Source organism: Rhamphochromis longiceps, linkage group LG14 (assembly GCF_057381845.1).
Source record: "Rhamphochromis longiceps isolate RC_006_pf linkage group LG14, R_longiceps_female_GT1.1, whole genome shotgun sequence".
NCBI lineage: Eukaryota > Metazoa > Chordata > Actinopteri > Cichliformes > Cichlidae > Rhamphochromis > Rhamphochromis longiceps.
The window spans coordinates 20,351,819-20,373,985 of NC_140570.1; the positions used below are offsets into that span (position 1 = coordinate 20,351,819).

The 22,167-nt window shown below is 40.6% G+C and overlaps 1 protein-coding gene across 2 annotated transcripts in view; it reads left to right on the forward strand.

Moving 5' to 3' along the window:
- Positions 1-22,167, forward strand: part of fchsd2 (FCH and double SH3 domains 2) — an 88,537-nt gene that overhangs the window by 25,376 nt on the left and 40,994 nt on the right. Inside the window, exons 4-11 of one of the 2 annotated variants that reach the window (XM_085379344.1) lie at positions 6,825-6,904; positions 7,348-7,492; positions 7,634-7,767; positions 10,606-10,660; positions 10,781-10,909; positions 15,251-15,373; positions 16,278-16,373; positions 17,479-17,553. In XM_085379344.1, coding sequence (XP_085235470.1) covers positions 6,825-6,904; positions 7,348-7,492; positions 7,634-7,767; positions 10,606-10,660; positions 10,781-10,909; positions 15,251-15,373; positions 16,278-16,373; positions 17,479-17,553 — 837 coding nt within the window. The remainder of the gene's footprint in view (positions 1-6,824; positions 6,905-7,347; positions 7,493-7,633; positions 7,768-10,605; positions 10,661-10,780; positions 10,910-15,250; positions 15,374-16,277; positions 16,374-17,478; positions 17,554-22,167) is intronic. The other variant, XM_085379345.1, reaches the window with a different exon arrangement.

Here is a 22,167-nt window from a genome sequence, read left to right on the forward strand (position 1 = left end):
CATGCATTTATCTCTAATGTGTCTGATATTAGATATTGTTATACTATTTCATTTGCATTGATTTCAAGGTTAATAGAAGTCTAAGGAAAAAGGAGAGACTGCGATAAAGAAAGTGACAGCTTCTCTTTTATCTCCCTGTTCTCTCACATTCTTACACTGTCCTGTATGGTGCTTCTATTCAATTTAGCCTCCACTCACTGTTCCCTTACTTTACTGTAGCTAGCCCTGCACACACATAAACAAGAAACAGAGAGCTTTGGGGGCAGATGAGTGAAGACTGGATGAGACGAGAGAGGAAATCAAGTATATTGTTCTTGGAAGTAGTTAAGAAAGTGAGGGCGGGCTGAAAAGGCAGAGATGCAAAGACAGGCAGAAATCAGATAGAGACAGAGGGAGAGAAGGCAGCTAGAGAATGGGCAAACGTGAGAGAGACGCAGACAGGAGAAAACAAGTGAGTGGAACAAAGGGAGTAAACACCGGGCAGAAGTATCAAGGTGATTGTGTTTAGCAGGACTGCAGCCAACAGACGAGTAATAAACTAAACAAAGAAATTGTGAAGGGATGAGTGAAGCATAGAAACTGCTAGTCACTTATACAGTGGGGCAAAAAAGTATTTAGTCAGCCACCGATTGTGCAAGTTCCCCCACCTAAAATGATGACAGAGGTCAGTAATTTGCACCAGAGGTACACTTCAACTGTGAGAGACAGAATGTGAAAAAAAATTCCATGAATCCACATGGTAGGATTTGTAAAGAATTTATTCGTAAATCAGGGTGGAAAATAACTATTTGGTCAATAACAAAAATACAACTCAGTACTTTGTAACATAACCTTTGTTGGCAATAACAGAGGTCAAACGTTTACTATAGGTCTTTACCAGGTTTGCACACACAGTAGCTGGTATTTTGGCCCATTCCTCCATGCAGATCTTCTCGAGAGCAGTGATGTTTTGGGGCTGTTGCCGAGCAACACAGACTTTCAACTCCCGCCACAGATTTTCTATGGGGTTGAGGTCTGGAGACTGGCTAGGCCACTCCAGGACTTTCAAATGCTTCTTACGGAGCCACTCCTTTGTTGCCCGGGCGGTGTGTTTTGGATCGTTGTCATGTTGGAAGACCCAGCCTCGTTTCATCTTCAAAGTTCTCACTGATGGAAGGAGGTTTTGGCTCAAAATCTCACGATACATGGCCCCATTCATTCTGTCCTTAACACGGATCAGTCGTCCTGTCCCCTTGGCAGAAAAACAGCCCCATAGCATGATGTTTCCACCCCCATGCTTCACAGTAGGTATGGTGTTCTTGGGATGCAACTCAGTATTCTTCTTCCTCCAAACACGACGAGTTGAGTTTATACCAAAAAGTTCTACTTTGGTTTCATCTGACCACATGACATTCTCCCAATCCTCTGCTGTATCATCCATGTGCTCTCTGGCAAACTTCAGACGGGCCTGGACATGCACTGGCTTCAGCAGCGGAACACGTCTGGCACTGCGGGATTTGATTCCCTGCCGTTGTAGTGTGTTACTGATGGTGACCTTTGTTACTTTGGTCCCAGCTCTCTGCAGGTCATTCACCAGGTCCCCCTGTGTGGTTCTGGGATCTTTGCTCACCGTTCTCATGATCATTTTGACCCCACGGGATGAGATCTTGCATGGAGCCCCAGATCGAGGGAGATTATCAGTGGTCTTGTATGTCTTCCATTTTCTGATGATTGCTCCCACAGTTGATTTTTTCACACCAAGCTGCTTGCCTATTGTAGATTCACTCTTCCCAGTCTGGTGCAGGTCTACAATACTTTTCCTGGTGTCCTTCGAAAGCTCTTTGGTCTTGGCCATGGCGGAGTTTGGAGTCTGACTGTTTGAGGCTGTGGACAGGTGTCTTTTATACAGATGATGGGTTCAAACAGGTGCCATTCATACAGAGATTTTCCTTGTTTGAGGTGACCAAATACTTATTTTCCACCCTAATTTACGAATAAATTCTTTACAAATCCTACCATGTGAATTCATGGATTTGTTTTTCACATTCTGTCTCTCACAGTTGAAGTGTACCTCTGGTGCAAATTACTGACCTCTGTCATCATTTTAAGTGGGGGAACTTGCACAATCGGTGGCTGACTAAATACTTTTTTGCCCCACTGTAGATTATAACTTTAACATATGCTCTTACTGGGTGACATCACTTCCTCTTTCTGCAGTCACTCAAGTGTAATCATGAGTTATTTCTGAGAGTTTAAAGCCCTCCGGACAAATTTTGGGTGCGACCGTTAATACTTTAGATAAAGTACAGTCATCATTCCTACCAGTGAGTAACAGTTGTGTCATCACACTTTGTCCTGTAATCAGTACCTCTTTCACACAGCCACTCTGGGCATTGTTGGGAGGGAGAGTGCGGTGGTTCGTGGGGGATTCACGCTATTATGAGTCAGCTAAATATGTCAGAGTATGGGGTGCATGCTACCTGCTAGCATTATTATTAGACAAACATTATAAAAAGCTAGTTTTTGATGCTTGTTTTTGCAGCATATGGAATCATTTTATCATGCTCATTTTACTCTGACTCAGAGCTCATATTCATCTGATTTCCAGACACTCTGCCAAATAAAACTTTAACAATCAGTCATTCACCACAAGAGCTATTGAGTGATAAAGATAATGGGATTGAGGAAGAAAAAAAGACCAGTTATCACCATGATATCATTTTTCTCTAGAGATGAGAGAGAGATGTAGCAGGATGTGCATTGTTTAATAAAATGATTACTAGCCCAAACATATTGAAATATGCTAATTCTTATGTGTTTACATTCAAAACCTCATGTTTTAAGCTGTGATTTACAAACTCATGCGGAGTTTAAACTCAGCAATACTGGTACAGTATTTACTTGGTATCAGATCGATACTAAGTAAATAAAGCACTAGTCTGCAGCTCTAAAAACAGGAGTGTTCTCAAAACACACTTATCAAAAATAATTGATCAGTCCTGCAAGGCTATTGGTGTATTGCCTTACTTCTTGTCAAAGTAACACAGGGACTGTCAAAATTTCAAACAGTTGCAAATAATCTGTCCCTAACAATACAGCCTGTGTGGTAGTTCTGTGTAGTCCACGGCAGGTGATGCATCAGCTGCATTCTGGGTACTGGAAGAGCTGTGTTTGATTTAGGTGCTGGATGAGTAGAGCTTTCATGATACGTATCGCAGGGCGACCTCTCGCTAGCTGTGGCTGTTATTTGCTCTTTTCTCACACTGGCACAAATCGCTGCACCTGAACATCACACGAGCTGGCTGGTTAAATACAGTTTAATGTCCAGTTGGGTGAGTCCTTCACCTTTTCACATGCCCTACATGAGGTAATGACTTTAAAAGTGGTGTGCAAACTCACATGTTTATAATAACAAGTGTAATTACTGGATGTTTAGCGAAGCCTACTAGCTCATATGCCTAAAATACGCAGAACTTAGCCTTTCTCCTTCTTCCTTCAATTTTCCTTTGTTTGTCAACGATTTGTTACTCTCTCTCTAACACACACACACACACACACACACACACACACACACACACACACACACACACACACACACACACACACACACACACACACACACACACACACACACACACACACAGGATATCCTCCAGTCTGGGTACCCTGTTTTGCCACTCTGATCACAAAAACAGGATGTGTGTGTGTGTGTGTGTGTGTGTGTGTGTGTGTGTGTGTGTGTGTGTGTGTGTGTGTGTGTGTGTGTGTGTGTGTGTGTGTGAATGTGACATACACACACATAAAGACACACTAACTACTAAAGGGAGCATTTCTACTTCACCAAGACCACATAGGGAGGGCAGAGGAGTTGCTATGGCAACATGCTGTTCAGGTGGTTGTCAGGTGATGACAGCAGAGAAAGGAGGATGGAGGGATGAGATGTCCTGTAGAAAATGAATAGAAGGAAGCTGGAGAGAGTGAGAGAGAGAGAATGAGAAAAAAATGGAAAGGAACAAAGCATACTGCATGAAAATAGAGAGGAAGGGGGGAAGAGAGGCTGTAGCAAGAGCAGTTGGAATAAAAAGATGAGCCAGGAGTAACTGAAGAGCATCCTCCTAATAGGCCAAGAGCACCTTAGGTAAGCTTTCACATATCAGTCAGTCAGTGTCCTTCTCACCATTCAGTCATTGCTCTTACTCTGATAACAGCTCTGTAGGCTGATCTAAGAGGGTCCAAGTTGTGTGCTGGCATAAAAAAAAGGTTTGGAGCAAGGACATGCAGGTGGTCAATCATGCAGGTGGTCAATGTCTAATAGTGAAATGGCTACTCCTGCAACTTTATGTTTTGGCTTGCTTTCAAAGGCACTCTCACCTTTAAATAAATGGTAAGTTCAGATTTGTTTAAGTGTGAATTTGCCCACAGGTTCATATTGAATGTAAGAATGTCCTGTTCTTACCCAAGTGATGGGTTGTCTTCATTCTGAAGACAGCTGGAGGTCAAAATGTAGTTTAATAGCTTTATTGACGGTTCTATGGCATAACATCCTCTATCTCCTAGCTGTTACAGTGCAGTGCAAAGAATTTCTTCGCTAGAAACAAACCACAGATCAAGTCAGAAATCCGGAGCTCTTTATGTTGTTATGGATGCACATATGGAAAAGAAATACAAAAAAAAAATTTAGAATCCCATCTGGTAGTACAATGTTTCTCTCCGTTACTTTTCCATATGGGTGGCCTCAGTGTGGAGTGGATTAAGAGCTGCAGTAGCAGAGAGATGTGATACTGTAACAAGAGATGTGGAGTTGTAACAAGAATGAAAAAGGAAGAGAGGTTCAAACGCAGCCTGTCTTCACTGTGCTGGACAGATGGATAATCCTCATGTGAAGTGGGCGTGAATGTTAGTTTGTTGGTATTGGAAAGTTCTGCAGATGAGTGTCTAATCAGACTGTTTGAGCAGTTTAGCGTTCAGAGAGATTTCTTTGAGGCCTCAGGCAGCAGTCGGTGACCACCGGTTGCTATGTGAAAATGAATATTACCTGACCAGCTGTGAAGGGTTCTGGTAATCGTCGGTGTGAAATCAATTGCTAAAGCCTTAACCACGAAGGCCTAGACTGGTAAGTGACTTCCTGGTAACCAGTTGGGGAGTGGCTTCTGGAGGTTGCCGTCACTAGTGTGAAATCTGTTGTAAAAGGGTATATGGTGCTGAACCGAAAACCTAATTGCAATTAGTAGTTAGCAGATTCCCAAGGTTGCCCATAGTTTGCATGAAGGTGTTGACTTATCTGCAAATACTTGTAAACTACTTGCCACAGTGAAACTGTTAAAAGTCCAACACAAACCAGAAATGGAGAATGTTGGCTTCAAAGTAAAAGTGCCATCCAGATCCACTGCAGCCTGTTGGTAAGAGTGAGAAAAAGAGAGCGAGGATGACTGTTCTTGATCTTTATGTGTTCATGACACAAGGTTGCTGATGCCAGTAATCTTGCCCATTTGTTTATTTTGCTTTTGCTGTTTCTTTATCTTTCCTTTATTTGTGCAAAATAAAGGCACAAATAGATAATAAAACTAAACCTGGACTCTCTTTATTAATCTACTCACTGCATGTCATGTACTACAAAACATGCTTAGTTCACTCCAGTTGAGACATTTAGGAGATAATGCTGTTTTTTTTCTTTTTTCTTCATAAAAGAGTTATTCTCCCTTTCTTTATGAGGTTTTTAGACAGTGGATGCCAGGGGTCACTAGGCCACAGTCTCCCCCAGGACACAAGCTTGTGTGTCAGCTGGAGGGAAACAAATATCTGGTCCAGGAAACTAGAGAAAGAACTGTTCTTTGATGGCCTCAGTCACCATCTGTGAAAGGTGAAAAAAAGCAAGATGAGAAAGAGAGATACAGGGTAATTCTGTTGAGTATGTTATAATGAGAGAGACAAAAGTAAAAGAGAGCTCAATAGCATGGTATTAGAAAAAAAGAGCACAGAAGGGATGTGTATATGTGTAAATGCAATTGGGTGTAAGGGGATTGTGGGGGGGCAATAGTTAGATTTAAAAATAGGCCTTTTGAGAATCATAATGTAAGTGATGAAGGGTGAAGCATGGAGAGAGGGAAGTGTTGGTGATTTAGGATAACAAGGAGGAGATTTGTAAAGAGGAATGATATCAGATTTACATGCAGATCTGGAAGCTTGATAAAAAAGATAAAGGGAAGAAGGTGGCTTTGAGGATTGGAGTATTTACCTTGAAACTCAAACTGTCTTGACTGTATTTTAATAGGGATTCTTTTATTAAGGCTACCCATCCCTACGAACGTAAACACAGGGACACGAGGACAGAGCGTTTGTGAGTCACTGTTACTGACACAGTGACCCAGTCTGGAAGATGTAGGTTACCCTTTCTTGTAGCCCTCAGGTTTCTCGGGAACTGACTCGGATTTACTGATACAAAGCCGGTCTATTGTTTTGTGCACTGATACCCAAACTAAACTGTAAAACATCCACTGTACAGAAATAAAAATCCAACCGCCCATCTTCACCATACGTTCCTTTTTCTTGCATAATGATAACAGTGAATGCATTTTCTGTCAAGTTGCAGATTTGAATGTATTTTATTCGCTATGAATTCCAAACATTAGACACTGTTTCTCTCATCTGAATGACTGGGTGCAAGTGAGCTGACTCAGTGCAGTTCACAAACTTGTAATTCATTTTATTCTAACAGTCTGCATGTTTCCTATAACATCAAAAGCATCTTCTCCGGGGATTTGGCAGGGATTCATTAATCAGACAATAGGAGCTAGATGGTCCTTAATTGTTCCCAGCTCCCCATTTTTGTGCTCTTGTGCTTTCAGGCTCTGCAAAAGTTAGCGAGTCAGTACCTAAAGAGAGACTGGCCTGGAATCAACCCTGATGACCAGAGAACAGACTATAGGTAGGTTTGTGTGTGTGCATATGACACAGAAAAATGCACATATTACATAAAATTAGGAGCTGGAAGCTACTTTGTCTTCTTGCATCATCTACAAATTTATTTCAGCTGCAGTGTTCACATGAAGGCTGAAATTATACTGTGCTGGAGTCGTTCAATATTCTAGAAAAAAATCGTCATGGTCTACAGCACAGTTATGAGTCATTATTTACTGTAACAGAGGCACTGAAATAGAAGACTTGAAGTTGGATCTAAGTTATTCTGACAAACAGAAATAATGCATTGCGACACAAATTTTCTCCCCTTGTGGTTCCCTGCTCACAAAGTTTTTTTAAAACCCACATTTTAAAAAACATGTCCAATATCCAAGCAAATGGATATTGGATTAATTAAATAATCCAGCTGCAGAAACTTTCCAGCACTCAGTGCTTTTTCTCTCCTACTAGGAATGTGTATGCAGTGTGGAGGTCCTATTTAGAAGGTACAGTCCAGGTGAGCCAGTCCAGGCTCAATGTATGCGACAATTACAAGAGTCAAGTATCAGAGCCCGCTAAGACTGTTAGACTGTACAAGGAGCAGCAGCTTAAAAAGGTGAGTTGGTCATTTTTTTCCTGAAGCAGTATTTGTGCTCTGTTGCTGCTGCATCTTTCCAATGTGCTTGCTCAGAGTTAACTTCATGTTGTTCTGCTTGTTCTTCAAACATATGCCTGTTGTCTTTTTCCCTTTTCACAGACAATAGATCAGCTGAGCGGCATTCAAGCAGAGCTGCAGGAGTCAGTGAAGGAGTTGGCCAAAGCTAAGAAAAAATACTACGACTGCGAGCAGGTTGCCCACGCTATACGAGAGAAGGCCGACATCGAGGCGAAGTAAGTCTGCCGCAACACTGTGCACGTGTGTGTGTGTAGGGCTTTTCAGGTAGTTGCCAAGTCAGTTTCAGTGAGGGGATCTGGTGTCCCTGTTATGCTGTGGAGGGCACATATTTGCCTGGCACGAGTTGGGTCCACTTGCAAATCAATACAAAGCTGTTCTAATTTTTTTATTGTCTTTGATTTTGAGCGGTGCAGTTACCAGATTTAGATGAAATCGGTTGCAAAGAGGATGCGGCACCAAAAACCTCTTTGGGATTGCTTTGATTGCTTGAGGGTTGTGTTTTGTTTGCATTGAAGACACTGATTTCTCAATTCATCTCATTGATGTGACCAACAGATTTCAACCAACTATTACTTTGATGGTTACCATTCAGTTCAATTCAATTGTATTTATCTAGCACCAAATCACAGCAACAGTTGCCTCAAGGTGCTTTATATTTTAAGGTAAAGACAATTATACAAAGAAAACATTCATACACTATATTGCCAAAAGTATTCACTCCTCTGCCTTCATATGCATATGAATTTGAGTGACATCCCATTCTTAACCCATAGGGTTTAACATGATGTCAGTCAGCCCACCCTTTGCATCTATAACAGCTTCAGTTCTTCTGGGATGGCTTTCCACAAGGATTAAGAGTGGGTTTATGGGAACCTTTGACCAATCTTCCAGAAGCACATTTATGAGGTCAGAAACTGATGTTGGATGAGACGGGCCGGCCCGCAGTCTCCACTCATAATTCATCCTAAAGTTGTTCTGGCGGGTTGAGATGAGGACTCTGTGCAGGCCATTCAAGTTCTTCCACACCAGACTCACTCATCCATGTCTTTATGGACCTTGCTTTGTGCACTGGTGCGCAGTCATGTTGGAACAGGAAGGGTTCATCACTTCATGGCTCAGTTGCTGTCATTTCCAGTCGCTTCCACTTTGTTATAATACCACTAACAGTTTACTGTGGAATATGTAGTAGTGAGGAAATTTCAGTGCTAGGCTTACTGCACAGGTTGTGTCCTATCACGGTACCACTCTGGAATTCACTGAGCTCCTGAGAGCGACTCATTCGTTCACAAATATTAGTAGACGCAGTCTGCATGCCTAGAGGCTTGATATTATACACCTGTGGCAATGGAAGTAACTGGAATACCTGAATCCATTGATTTGGGTGAGCGAGGGAATACTTTTAGCAATATAGCGTAGATTGCGCCACACTTTTTAGCTTTAGTTCATTTCTGTGGAACCTACAGGTGACTGCAGCAAACTGATAGCAACGAAAGACATTGCAAGGTTTTCGGTGTAGCACCTCTTTGAGACCCATTTCACCTATTTACTGCCTGTGGGTCACTGAAGGATGTTTAGGCCTGTGTGAATAAAGCTCAAGAGAGCACTTTACACAACCGTGTATCATAACACCAAAATGAGAGAAGAGTCCTCCTAAATATCAAGTCACACCCAAAGTCTACTGGTGGTAAATCCTGTCTCCCTACACTTGTCTTACTTAGAAACTTTATGTTGGATTTTTCTTTAATTTACCACACTTCTTGGTAAATATATAAAAATGGTGTGACTAAACAGATGGTCTCCATGGTGAGGGAGAATGTAATCAAGAGAGTGAAGCTGGTTAACCTCATAAGGAGAATGTGTGTGTGTGTTTCTGTTTGGAGAGAGATAAAGAAAGGGAAAAACATTGTCATCGAGGATGAAAGAAGCAATCAGTCATAAACATACACAGGTGTTTGAAAGAGAGAGAAAAAATACAGACGAAAAGACATGAAAACAACAACAGAGGAACAGTAAAGAATAGTGTGGAAACATTGACTGACTTTAGTTTTGATGAATCAGCTAACCACATCTAAACGATGTTAATTTGATATTATTAATTAATTTGAAGCATAGCTCCAGCAGATATATAGAGAGTAATGTTGATGTTGATTGAAAGCACTTTTTTCCTGTGACCCTGGTGTCTGTCCTTTACTTTTTTATTACCTTCCAAGCTTAAGAGGCTTTCTGATTGAACAGCCACCTGACCTGTTTCTGCTCTAAGAATTCAAATCTTGAAGCTTTGCAGTCTCACAATTAGTTCCAGAGTTTGATCTGGAGCTGATGAGTGTTGTTTTCCTCCCATCCCTTGGTAGCAGTAGCTATGGTGACATTTTCACTTCATTGAATTCTCAACCCTTGGTTTGCGCTCACATCGATTGGCCAATCTACTCTTTTCTGTTCTCCATCGCTCAGTAGAAAGTAGCAGCGATGGAAATAACTGTATCGCCTGTGTGCCATTATTGGAGAGTATGCACATGCATGTGTGTTTGAGAGGATAAAAATGGCGAGGCACAAGGAACACACAGGAATAAATTGGTGTGAATGTTATTTTTAACAGCACTCGGGGTGTAAAGTAGGACTTAAGTAGAAGCATTTTACAGGTACTCTCGTGCGGGGAACTGGCAGAGAAAATTACACACTGAAGCATTTGCATCGGCGAGTGTTAGATTTAATCGAAATAAACATGCTTTTTTTAATGTTTTTGCGCTCATGCGCACGGATACACATGCCGGGAGGAGACAGGCTCTCTCTGTCATTGATACAAATGAGTGTCTGGATCAGGCTCACATTCATCACTGTCAAGTCTCGCTCTGCTCAGGCCAGGGTTCGTCTATAAAGTCTGGTCCGAATCAGAGGATGGAGATGTGGTAGAAATCCTTGGATCTTCCCTTCTGTCGTCTTTTACTTGACATGTTAAATTTAAAAATGTGAATACACAAAAAGTTTACAGTGTTTAAAAAAAAAATAAAATAAAATTAGATACTTATTATTGTTTTGTTTTTTGTCTTTTTCAGGTCTAAACTGGGTCTTTTTCAGTCAAGAATTAGTTTACAGAAAGCAAGTGTGAAGGTAAGAACCTGAAACATAACAGCGGCTTGTTTAGGCAGGGCTTTCAGATGTATTACTTTGAACAATTATTTAAAAACAAGTAGTAACACTATACACATTTTTTCTGTCTGTTTTTTGAAGTTGAAAGCAAAAAGAAGTGACTGTAACTCAAAGGCGACACAGGCCAGGAATGACTACTTGCTAACGCTAGCTGCTGCCAATGCTCACCACGATCGGTACTACCATACAGATCTGCTGCACTGCATACAGGTAAATATAGAAAGATGAAAGAAAGGAAATGAATGAGGTAAGTGGTGTGAAAGTGAAAACACAAAGCCAACATTAAAGACTCGAGATTTTAATGCTGTTGCAATATTTTGCTTTACTAGATCAAGTACTGACTTAAGAGCCTCCCTTGGATAATATCCGGAGGGATTTTTTATTTTTTTTTTGGACGGGAATGAGGAAGCATTTTTCTGTTTTCAGAATATAAATTGGGGAGCTTTGAATCTAAGTTCTGTTTTGGGAAAATGTGTTCCTTTCATGAGTCCACAAAGTCAGACTCCCATTCACTGTCAGTGAAATAGCTGGTAGGGAAATATCACACACGAAAAAGTGTTGATTTCACAGTTTTGAGTCTTCAAAGAAAGTCGCAGCGTTGTGCCGATTTACGATTTGAAAGGGGCTTATGTGAAGAAAAGTGAGCCATGCTAATGTCAACTTAAACCAAATCATCGGTGGGCAGGAAATTATCATTTTCAGCTGATGGAATATCAAAAAAGACATTCTTTTGTCTTTGATCTTTTATTTTAAACTGCTAAGATGATTGAATACAAAAGGTGGTTAAGCCCAGTCTTAATCAGACACAATAATATCTTGCTGAGCTGTTTCAGTTGTGATACTGCTTTAATTATGATCTGTATGAAAATACACAAACAAAAATCCCAGTCTGTAATTCACTTACAGCCTAGCTACTCTGTTGTACAAACATGGGCTAACATGCTCACAGATACAACACATAAAGTAAAAGTCTCGAAACATCATATGTTTCCTTATATTTTGCCTCCAAAGAGCCAGAATTTCTTGGAATTTTTAAAGTGTTCTCGAGCAATAGTTCTCCAGGATGTCTGAAGGTCTTTTTCAAGTTTCTCTGGCTGCTTTTTCACAAATTTTCAGTCCATTACTTTTACTTGACCATTTTCATGAAACATTCAAGCACAAAACAGAACCTAACTCAAGGGATGAAAAGAAACCAATTTTTACATTTTTTAAGCAATTTGTTACTAGTAGTATGTCACAAAACATCATTTGTTCCAGTTTCTTGTGTTGAATCTATTAAAAATGCCAAAGATAACACAGACACGTTAGAGCATTTTTGCTCTAACAAGTGATTTCCAGAGAACTATTAGATGAAAACTTGGCATATCTCAGCATGGTGTGTCAAAACTGCCTATAGCAGATGAACAGTATCTGAAAGTTATTTCTTAAAGAAATGTGAAAAATCCAAACCCAGGACCTGAGAGATGCATCTGACACTTCAATTGGTCTATTCTCTACTGTTCACTAAAGCCTCAAAAGAAGTGTCTCAGTAGAAAGGGTGGCTGTCAACAAACATTGTTAAGGAAGGGAGAAAAAGATGTGCCAAATTTCACAACAACTGGACTGAGAATCAGTAGTCCAGAGTGGAAAATGCACGACAAGTGAGTGTCTACAGCCATCGGTAAAACTGTCATGGTTTGAAGCTGCATTTCAGCCAGTGGTGTTGGGTGTCTTGTTAAAATTTGTGGAATTATAAACATAGAAAAGCATAATGAGATTTTAACCCACTGTGCAGTACTATCTGGAAAGCGTCTGATTGACAATTGCTTAATTCTTCAGCATGAAAAATCCTCAGGCGTGACTGATTATGGTAGTTCTGTTATGGACACACATGTTGGTCTGTTTTACATCTGCAGCTTTATTGCTCTTGTTTTTCTCATTTGTCTGACCATCAGTTAAATGGTATGTACTCAGGATTTCAATAATATTAAATAAAATTTAAGTTTTTTTTCTTCTGTTTCTTGGCTTTTGACTCCTTGTTTATTTCTTCTCCCATCTTCTTTTCTGTCTTCTCTCCTCACTCTCGCATGCTCTGCCTTAGGCGTGCATGAGCATCTATACTACGAGGCCATTCTGAATAATAGATCCTTAGCTTCTTGTGACAGAAGGACAGGACTGCAGGGAAATATGCACATACACAAATATGCGCATGAAAACACACACAGAGAATGAGGGACATTGCTAGAAGGAAGCAAGCTGTCTGTCCTCCCTCTCCTTCCTGTGCTGATTCATTTGTGGTGTTTACCTGAAAATATCAGCACTTGTGAATGTATGAGTTCTCTCTGCAGTTCAAGGAAGGCGTGAAATCTTTTCCATGAATGCATTCCTGTATGCTTTTGGGGCCTTTTCATCTCCATGTTCAACAGATATTGTAGTTATCCCATGAAATGTTTGAGATTAAATGAGTTATAGTGGTAAGAATCGGCTTCCTTCCTTCCTAGGTCATCTGAGAAAAGAAAATGATTAAGTGTGAAATAGATGACTGAAGGATAATAGAATAGTTTCTCTGGGGATGATAGGTGAGGAGACTTGTAATTGATAGCCTTGTTTAGATCAAATCTTCCCTTCATAAATACTGACTGTACTGAGAGTTGTAGTGAGGCTGCGGTAATAACTTAAATCTTATAGGTGAGCCGTCCTTGTCAATGCGACAGCGTTAGTGAAAGGGCAGAGGAAGAACCGACTGCTCAACGTCTCCCTCTGCTGTCAGCAGTATATGCTGTTATTAATGTCGGTCTTTAAAGTTGCCGGCTAGACATTGACACACACAACCACACACCCTCACACTTGCACCTCTGCTGCCCCGTCTGCTCCCCTGTGCTGCCCTTATTGTTCCAACTGATGCAGTCATTCAACCCAAACGCAGACACACACACATAAACACACATCCACTGACCATGGTATAGGGACGGACGGGGCTTTTTCTGGAAGCTGACTCACTTCATTTCAACACTACCGTAAATGGATGAAAAAAGGAGGGGAGGAAGAGAAGAAAGGGGGAGGAGGAAATGACCAGAATGATGAGGGAACATTTAGAGAGAAGTCAGCCAGCAACCCACCCTTAATGACATAATGTCCTTGTCAATATCCCATTGTTTTTGAGGCTGTGTTGTGTGTGAATGCTGTGGGTTGTGGGTTTTATGTTGTTTTTTTAAATGTGTTTGTCTGTATAAGAAGGAGACAGACGTAGGTGTTAGCTGGAGGCTGCAGACTTGGCCTAAATGATCCGCTGGTTAGAATAGTGTGTGCACGTTTCTGAGACTTTGGCCAGAGGAGTGCGTGTATGTGTGTGTCTCTGAGCATTTGATCACTGATGTCTGTGTGTGTGTGTGCCTTCTCTGTGTTTTGTTGAATTGGAATCTGAACCCCTTCACCTTCCTCTGCAGCTGTGAGAACACCATCCAAAGAACACACTCACATACTCACTCACACACACACTCGTGTCCCATAAACACATTTTTTTCAGTAAGTCTCTCTTTTTTGCTCTCACCCACTAATACCTTTTATACCTTTTCAAAATGCTCTCCCTTCCCCTCTTCTTCCTCTCCTCCTCCCCTCCGTTAGCCCCGCTCTCTGTCTGTTTGGCAGCGTTGCCTACAGCTTGGCAGCAGTATCCCGGCTGCCCATAGAAAGGCTGTTCACTTGGACTGCATACTTCATTAAAATGTCTTTACATCCGTGCATCAGAAATGCTAATGTTAACAGTTGTTAAATAAAAACATCTGCGTGGTTTTGGGCCTTCTTGTGACTTCGTTCCCTCCCTCTCACCTCTTTATATTTTCCCACCATCTTTCTCTTCACTTTTTCACCTCTTCCTTTTTTAGTTTAGTGTTTTTCATAAAATCCTTTTTAATGGCCCATGGAAACATGCCATATACTGCATTTAAAGTTATAATATACAGTACGCCATGGGAGGCGGCGATGCGAGTGAGGCGTGTTTGTTTGTAACAGAAGTGGGCTTTGCTATGCTGGACTCTATTTCTGTTCAATTTGACTGTATGTCCTGTATGTATTTTGCATGTTTTGGGGTGTGTTCTAGTGAAATTTATCATAAAATAAAGCTTGAAATTACCTTCCACACAAGACGTTTCCGTTGATTTAGTCCTGCTACACAGTAGCTTATGCAATAACAGAAACAATCATTAACAGAGGAAATTGTCCCACCCAACAAATGCAACAAAAATAACACAAAAGCAAGGGAGCTGTCAATCAGTTATAGTGTAATCTATGGACTATGGACCTCAAATATGATTTTTTAAACATAGACGTGCATCAGTAGATTATGTAACAAAATCACAGTACATTTATGGCTATCTAAACACAAGATTTAATTTGAGTTTACGACAAACTAGCAACGCTTATTCACATTCTGTTCTTTTTGTCTATTTCTTAGTGTCTCCTCCTGATTCCCTTGTCCTCTCTGCTTTATTATTAAGGATTGTGGAATTACATTGAATTCATCCATGCTTCAGTGTAACCCCTGGTTCCTGTCTTTCTCTGTCTGTCTTCTAGGCCTTGGACGGCAGAATCTATGAGCACGTCAAAGACTACCTGGTGGCACTTTGTCGCACTGAGCTTGAGGCCTCCCAGGCTACACACAACACGTATCAGTTCCTTTTGGACAAATCCACCAGGGTGAGTCAGACAATACAAAAATATGCTTTTTGAATCTGTGGTAAGACATTTCTATGGAACCCACTGAAAGTGTTTTGGCATTCAGCAGTCTTTTTCTTTCTGTTATTTTCTTTCTTTAATTTCTTTGTGTCTGTCTGCAGTTTAGTGGTTTGCACAGCCACCTCACAAGCAGATCTTCAGTTCTGTTGCAGAAGTAGGCACGAATCATTTTGGGGTTGTGTCAGGAAGGAAATCTGGTGTAAAAATCTGTCAAATCAAAGATAGAGCTACCTTCTGTTGTGACCCTGTGTGAATAAGGGAGCAGCTGTGTGTACCTTTTGTGTGGCATGATGAGGTTTCTATTCTACTTTAACTGTGCAAGAAAGACACAACACAGTGACTGTTTTTGATTAACGCAGCATGTAGTCACAGGCAAATTGTGAAATGTTAACTTCAGGACCCGAACGCATTATCAGGGGTTATTTTGCATGTTGCCATTTTACTGAATGTCACTGTATTTCAGGATTGTTTGCTCACCACATCGCTTCTAGCTGCTTCCTGTGTGGGACAGTTTCTCACTGGTTTCGGGTCTCATCCTAAACTACACTCACACTAGCTTTGGTTTGAATGTTATGTCTTCAGAAACTCGACTTAACTTCTGAACCATATCCCTCTTGGACCGAAAAATTAATCCCTCTAAAGTCAAAATATGAACCCACAAATGTATGCATGAATATGAAACACTCACCCACTGTGGACTTCAGATGCGGCAGTGGGAAAAAAAATTGTCGTTTGCATCCTCGAAGGGAGCAGAAGCCTCTTCACACATGAAGTTCAACAGACTCTTGTATTGTCGGGTTTACACAGCACCAAACTTGCATGCAAAATGTACTGGATTAAAGATCTCCTTCTCTCTTTCTTTCAGATAATGCAGGAGTACAACCAGCAGTTGTTCATGCAAGAGAATCCGGTGTTTCACAAAGCGCACGACTTCCAGTTCCAGCCCAGTGAATGTGACACGGTGAGACTCGCACAACTACACACAGATCTCCTGGATTAATACTCATGTATCACTAGTACTTAGATTGTTTGTACATAAACCTGTTCACAGCAGGACTGTCACTCCACTTCACTTGCTGACTCACACACACACATACATACACACATACGCACAAACTCCCACACACAGACAGCAGCCAGCCATGTGGGCTTTCCTTTCATCCTGTGTTTTCTGTCCTCTCTAATATCTTATGTGTATAAAATGTTGCTTAAATCCTTAAGTTGAGTGATGAAACAGAATTCATTTACCGCAGTTCTGATTTAGAGAGTCACATTAAAACATCTGGGCCTGAGAGACCTGCCAAGTTAAAAATCCGTGAGCCAAAGCTGTGATCGCCCTTTTTTCTCTTGAGATATCTTTGGGCCTTTTGTTCCCAGACTTTGGGGATTTCTTTATGTTAACAGTTTCAGATGGAGTTGCCCAGTTAACTAATGTCTGCTGACAACGTGAAAGATGCATGAATCGGCTCTGTGTTCAGATGTTGCGTGTCCGTTGGGAGCGTATCTTTCTAGCCTGGGATTTTTTTTTGTCATTTCCGCAAGCTAATTTAATCATTTAAATTCAATTGGTTGCTGAATGCTACAAATATTTTAAATTGTTGTCAAGTGATCACGGTCTGTGTGATCGGAATGGAGCAGTGGGAATCATGCTGTCTCCTCTCTTCTCCTCTTCGGGGACTTGTTAAGTCTTTCTGGCTAAAAAAAGAAATTGCTCTCACTGGACACTGTTTCTAATACCTTTCTAGAGTAGTATCCTTCTCTCCTGTGTCTGAGTCATATTGTGCACTCTCCTTTCTCTACATTTCTCTTTCTCTCTCTGGGTTCTGCCAGTTCTGATCTTTTGCCTTGTTTCAAGTGTTCTAACAGTTTTCTCTGTAACAATGTTCTCTTCCTTCTTTGTGTCTTCCTGTTCCTGTTCAAGCTTTGCTAACAGTTTTTCCCTAAACTTTTTTTCCACTAATCGCTCCTTGTGTTTGTCTGTCTGTGTGCTTGCACTGCTGCTCTTTGGGTGTGTGGTCTGCGGATGCCTGGATGTCTATTTGTGTGTGTGTGTGTGTGTGTGCCAGACTCTGAGCTCGGTGCAGCAGTTGGTGGACATTGAACCGTCGCCGGTCAGTGCCATGAGAATGACCCTGGCACAGGTAGTCTTAACTGTTGTCAGCATTCCTATCATATTTCTCAGACCATGGCTTATCTGCTTCATTCATACATTCTGTTTATACTGACTGCATCATTTACTGTAAGAAGCTTTCAGTCGGCCATGAGCCAAACAAAGCGTAATAATGCAGTTTAACTTAACACCTCAGGCTGTGATTGATGTTTCAGCATGGCTCTGGAAAAATCTGAAACCTCATACACTCACAGGCTACTTTATTAGTTATACCTTGCTAGTACTGGATAATCAATCTCCTGTTTCACCACATCAAGTGCTCTATTGGATTGCAATCTGGTGACTGTGGAGTCCATTTGAGTACAGAGAACTCACCAGTTCTGTTCAAGAAACAAGTTTGATATTATTTGAGCTTTGTGACATGGTGCGTTATCCTACTGGAAGCAACAATACACAGTTAGGCTGAGGAATTCAAACAATGATCAGCTGGTACTGAGTGTGCCAAGAAAATATTGCCCACACTAACAGTTCATATAAGACAGAATGGATCCATGCTGTCATGTTGTTTACACCAAATTCTGCAATCTGACTGTTGCAGCAGAAATCACGAGCATACCAAGTTTTTCCAGACTTCTATTGTCCAATTTTGGTGAGTCTGAGCCTCAGTTTTCTGTTTATAACGAGCAGGAGTGGCACCTGTTATGGCCTTCTGCTGGTGCAGCTCATCTGCTTTGAGGTTCATACGTGAGTTAAAGCAGTCTAGCCATTCTCCTCTGACCTCTGGCATCAAAAGGCATTTTCTCCCAGAGAACCGCAGCTCACTGGATATTTTCTCTTTTTTGGACAATTCTCTGTAAACCTTAGAGATGGTGGTGTGGGAAAATCCCAGCAGATCAGCAGTTTCTGAAACACTCAGACGAGCCAGTCAGGGACCAACAACCACGCTATGCTCAAATCAGCTTCAGCCGGTCATTTTGACTATGTCTTCATGGCTACATGACTTAGCTGTTGCCATGTGATTGGTTAATTAGATATTTTTGTTAATAAACAGTTAAATAGGTGTACCTAATAAAGTGGCTGGTGAGTGTGTGTTCATAGGCACCCAACAGAGAAACCTTTTTAACCCACAAAAAAGACTTTGCCCTCACTGGTAGCAATCTTTCAATTTAAGTTATATTCCCTAGATTTCTAGCGCATGCTCGGAATGACCTGTTATAGTGAGAAAAAAAAGACAGAAAAATACTTGATTTTTCATAGTTATGCAGACTATTTACGAATGTTGTCACTATGGATCTCCTTGCCTGTGATTATGATGCTTTTGATGATACTTTACATTATAATTTTCTTTAAAAACAACTGTAGTGTCAGTGAGCTGACACTTTTTCGACTCAGTGACATGACAAATCAATGTTAACACACATTAAATTAAACTTTGCTGAACTAGACGCCCAAGTATGACATGCTCTGTTTGGCAGGGACTTCTTCTGTGATCTAACTCTGATTGACAGGCAGACAGTTAGTCAGCTAGAATAACCTTTATATTCCAAGTATCTTGGAGAGCAGTGTGGGCCCATCCCTCTTTTAAACAGAAATTGTGCTCTAACCAGTTGGAGCACCAAGACTTCATACAGCATGGCGGTGAGGGTGAGCAAAGTATTATTGTGTGTTGGGAATAACTGAGAAAAGCAGCTGAGGATGGGCTCAAATCTGACAGCACACTATGTAGTGATAAAACCCAGAGCTCTTTTGTTATTACTGGAAAAGAGTCATGTCTTGTTAATAGTCATTAACACATCATTGTGCTTTATAAATGATCTGTTTTTATATGGCTCTCAGCTTTGTGGCTTAGGGAGGAGGTTGTTGATTTTGGCCTACAGCAGTCAGCACTTTAACCACAGACAATAAAACAATAGCGTATGGTTTGTTTGTTTTTTAGGTTCGATTTTCTCTTTTTACTGAAATACAGCGGAGGTTAAAGAACTTTCACTGCCTGACTTTTTATGGCCATCTGTCACCGTAACAAGACCGTGAGACACTCTGGGATAACCACACAAGTGGCTGCAGATAGGATTATGACATCATCCACATAGTTGGCGTGAGAACTAAAAATAAACATGACAAATATGTGGGAGTTTCTGAATTACATGTTAAGATTTTATCTGCTCAATGCGACTTTGCTTTTGTGCACCAATAGAATAATCAAACCAGAGAATAGAGCAGCAGCTGATGAAATTTTCTTATTTCATATCTAAAAAGGCCACAGTTCACCTGATTGTTACAACTATTCCACCTGACATAAACCTCACAACGACAGCTGACTACACTGAGGCGGTTCAGCCATTACAGGTCTATTTAAAGAAGTTCTTTATGTTTCCTGCATTTTCTAGTTGCTTCATCATAATCAAGCAATGAAGGCACACTTGCTCGATAGCTGAATACCTTTGGTGGCTTTGGCTTCTCATGACCATTGTCATGACTCATCTGATGCCGTAACCTTATGTCATCTTTTAAAATATCACCATACTGTCATCAACATCCTGAAAGCTGATGTGTCATAGTTTAGTGTAATTTTCCTTTACAAATTTGTTATGGGTTCAAGATGTAATCACTGGAAATTGAATGTGTCCTGATTTCCATTCAAAATCATGCTACGTATATCTTACATGATGATTATTGAATTCTTTGTGTCTGCATGTGTAAGATAAGCCCATAAAACATAAAATATGAAATAATACTAAAGCTAACACTGCATTAAATTTACATGTTGTGAATGTAGACATCATATTGTGGTTTACAAGCAACTCTGTAGTTGTACACATACATTTTCTCTGTGCTATTTTAGGAGAACTCAATTCATTCTTTCGCTTTTAACATGCATAAAAAAGCATAATCATAGGCAGGTATTTGCTGCAGTCTGAATGCACCGCTGCTGCTCTAATGCAAGTTGTGTAGAAACACTGGAGTCCTAGGCACCCAGTTCTTTAAAACTCCATTAAAACACTTCACATAGAAATACTGCTGCCTTGGCTAATTTGTGATACATGTGCTGTTCAGCATGATGAATTTTATTAGTTAAGACAGCGATATGTTTCTAAAAACTGTAGAACAAGAGCAAGAGCCCTATTCAGAGAAAAACCTGTGCAAATGCATTAAATCATAAGTCCTAGACCCTTTCTGACATTTTTTTTCTTATAATAATATGTGTCTAAGACAAGAAATGTGTTCAGAATGAGTGAATAACCTGCAAGAAGACTGTATCTAAATGTGTCTGCCTCTTTAAGTCTGAAAAAGGTTTAGATTTTGATGATGACACCATTTTCCCTTATATGTCAGGTCAGTTGTTTATAGTTGTGCCTATTATGGCACCTACAGTCATTGCTAATGTTGTTATTTTCCAATTTATTAAATGATTTAATAAAATAATATTTCACCTTTGTCCATAAAGACATTTAGAGTGCAGGTTGATTGATCTGTTTGGGTGTAACGAGATAATCAGTGTGCAACAGGAAGATACAAAAGTGATGCAGAAAGTCACATGACTCACATGAGCACTAGAATTTATTTGCAGTATGAACAGTCATGTGAAAGGGAGTGGATCTTTTTTTATTTCAAAGATTTTATGTATTATGACATCATAATAAATAATCTGATCCTTACCAGGTTCTAAAATTATTTAAATACAATACCTCAGATGAGTACTCGCCCTCATTCATCAGCTTGTAGATCCACCTTTTTCAGCAATAACTTGAAGTAGTCATTTTCTGCATGCCATTTATCAGTCTCTCCTGTCACTGTGGAGGAACTTTGCAGGTATTTGCACATATCTCTTTCATCATTGTCCTGTTGTATGGCCCCATTTCAGCCAAATGTAGTAAGCTACTAGACAGATGGGCTCAGATTTGACTCTAGAGCACTTTGGTATACAGAGGAATTCATTATCGACTAAGTGCCCAGGACCTGTGGCTACAACACAAGCCCAAATCTTCACTCCTTCACCACCGTGGTGGACAGTGGGTATGAGGTTTGTGCTGTTATGCTGTGTTTGGTTTCATGCTTGGTGTGCATTATGGCCAAACATCACCACTTTGGTCTTCGTCCCAGAAGTCTTGTGGGTTGTTCAGATGCAGCTTTACAAACCCAAGCTGTGCTAACATGTTGTTTTTAGAGAGAAGAGACGTTTTCCTGGCAACCCTTCCAAAGTTATATTTGTTCACTTTTATTATTGTACTGTCATGAACTTTAACATTTAACATGCTAACTGAGGCCTGTAGTATCTGAGATGTAGCTCTTAGGGTTTTTTTGCAGTTACTTTGAGCATTGCACGGTCCGACCTCAGTGGGAATTTGCTAGGACATTCTAGCTGATTGAACTATCTTGAATCTTTTCCAGTTGTGAATAATCCTTTTCTCTGTATAATGATGGAATTGAAATTGTTAAAAAGTGACCATATACATGTTCTCAAAGAGATGGGGAGCAAGAATTGCTTCTTGAGGATCATTGCTGATGTTTTCCTCCTTGGCATCGTGTTACGCACACCGACAGAGTGACAAAACTTCTGCTCTTATAGATGTGCTTACATTTGCTAATGATCGGATAATAATCTGCATTTAATTAGGAACTCCTGGCTGTTACTTAACCTCGTAAC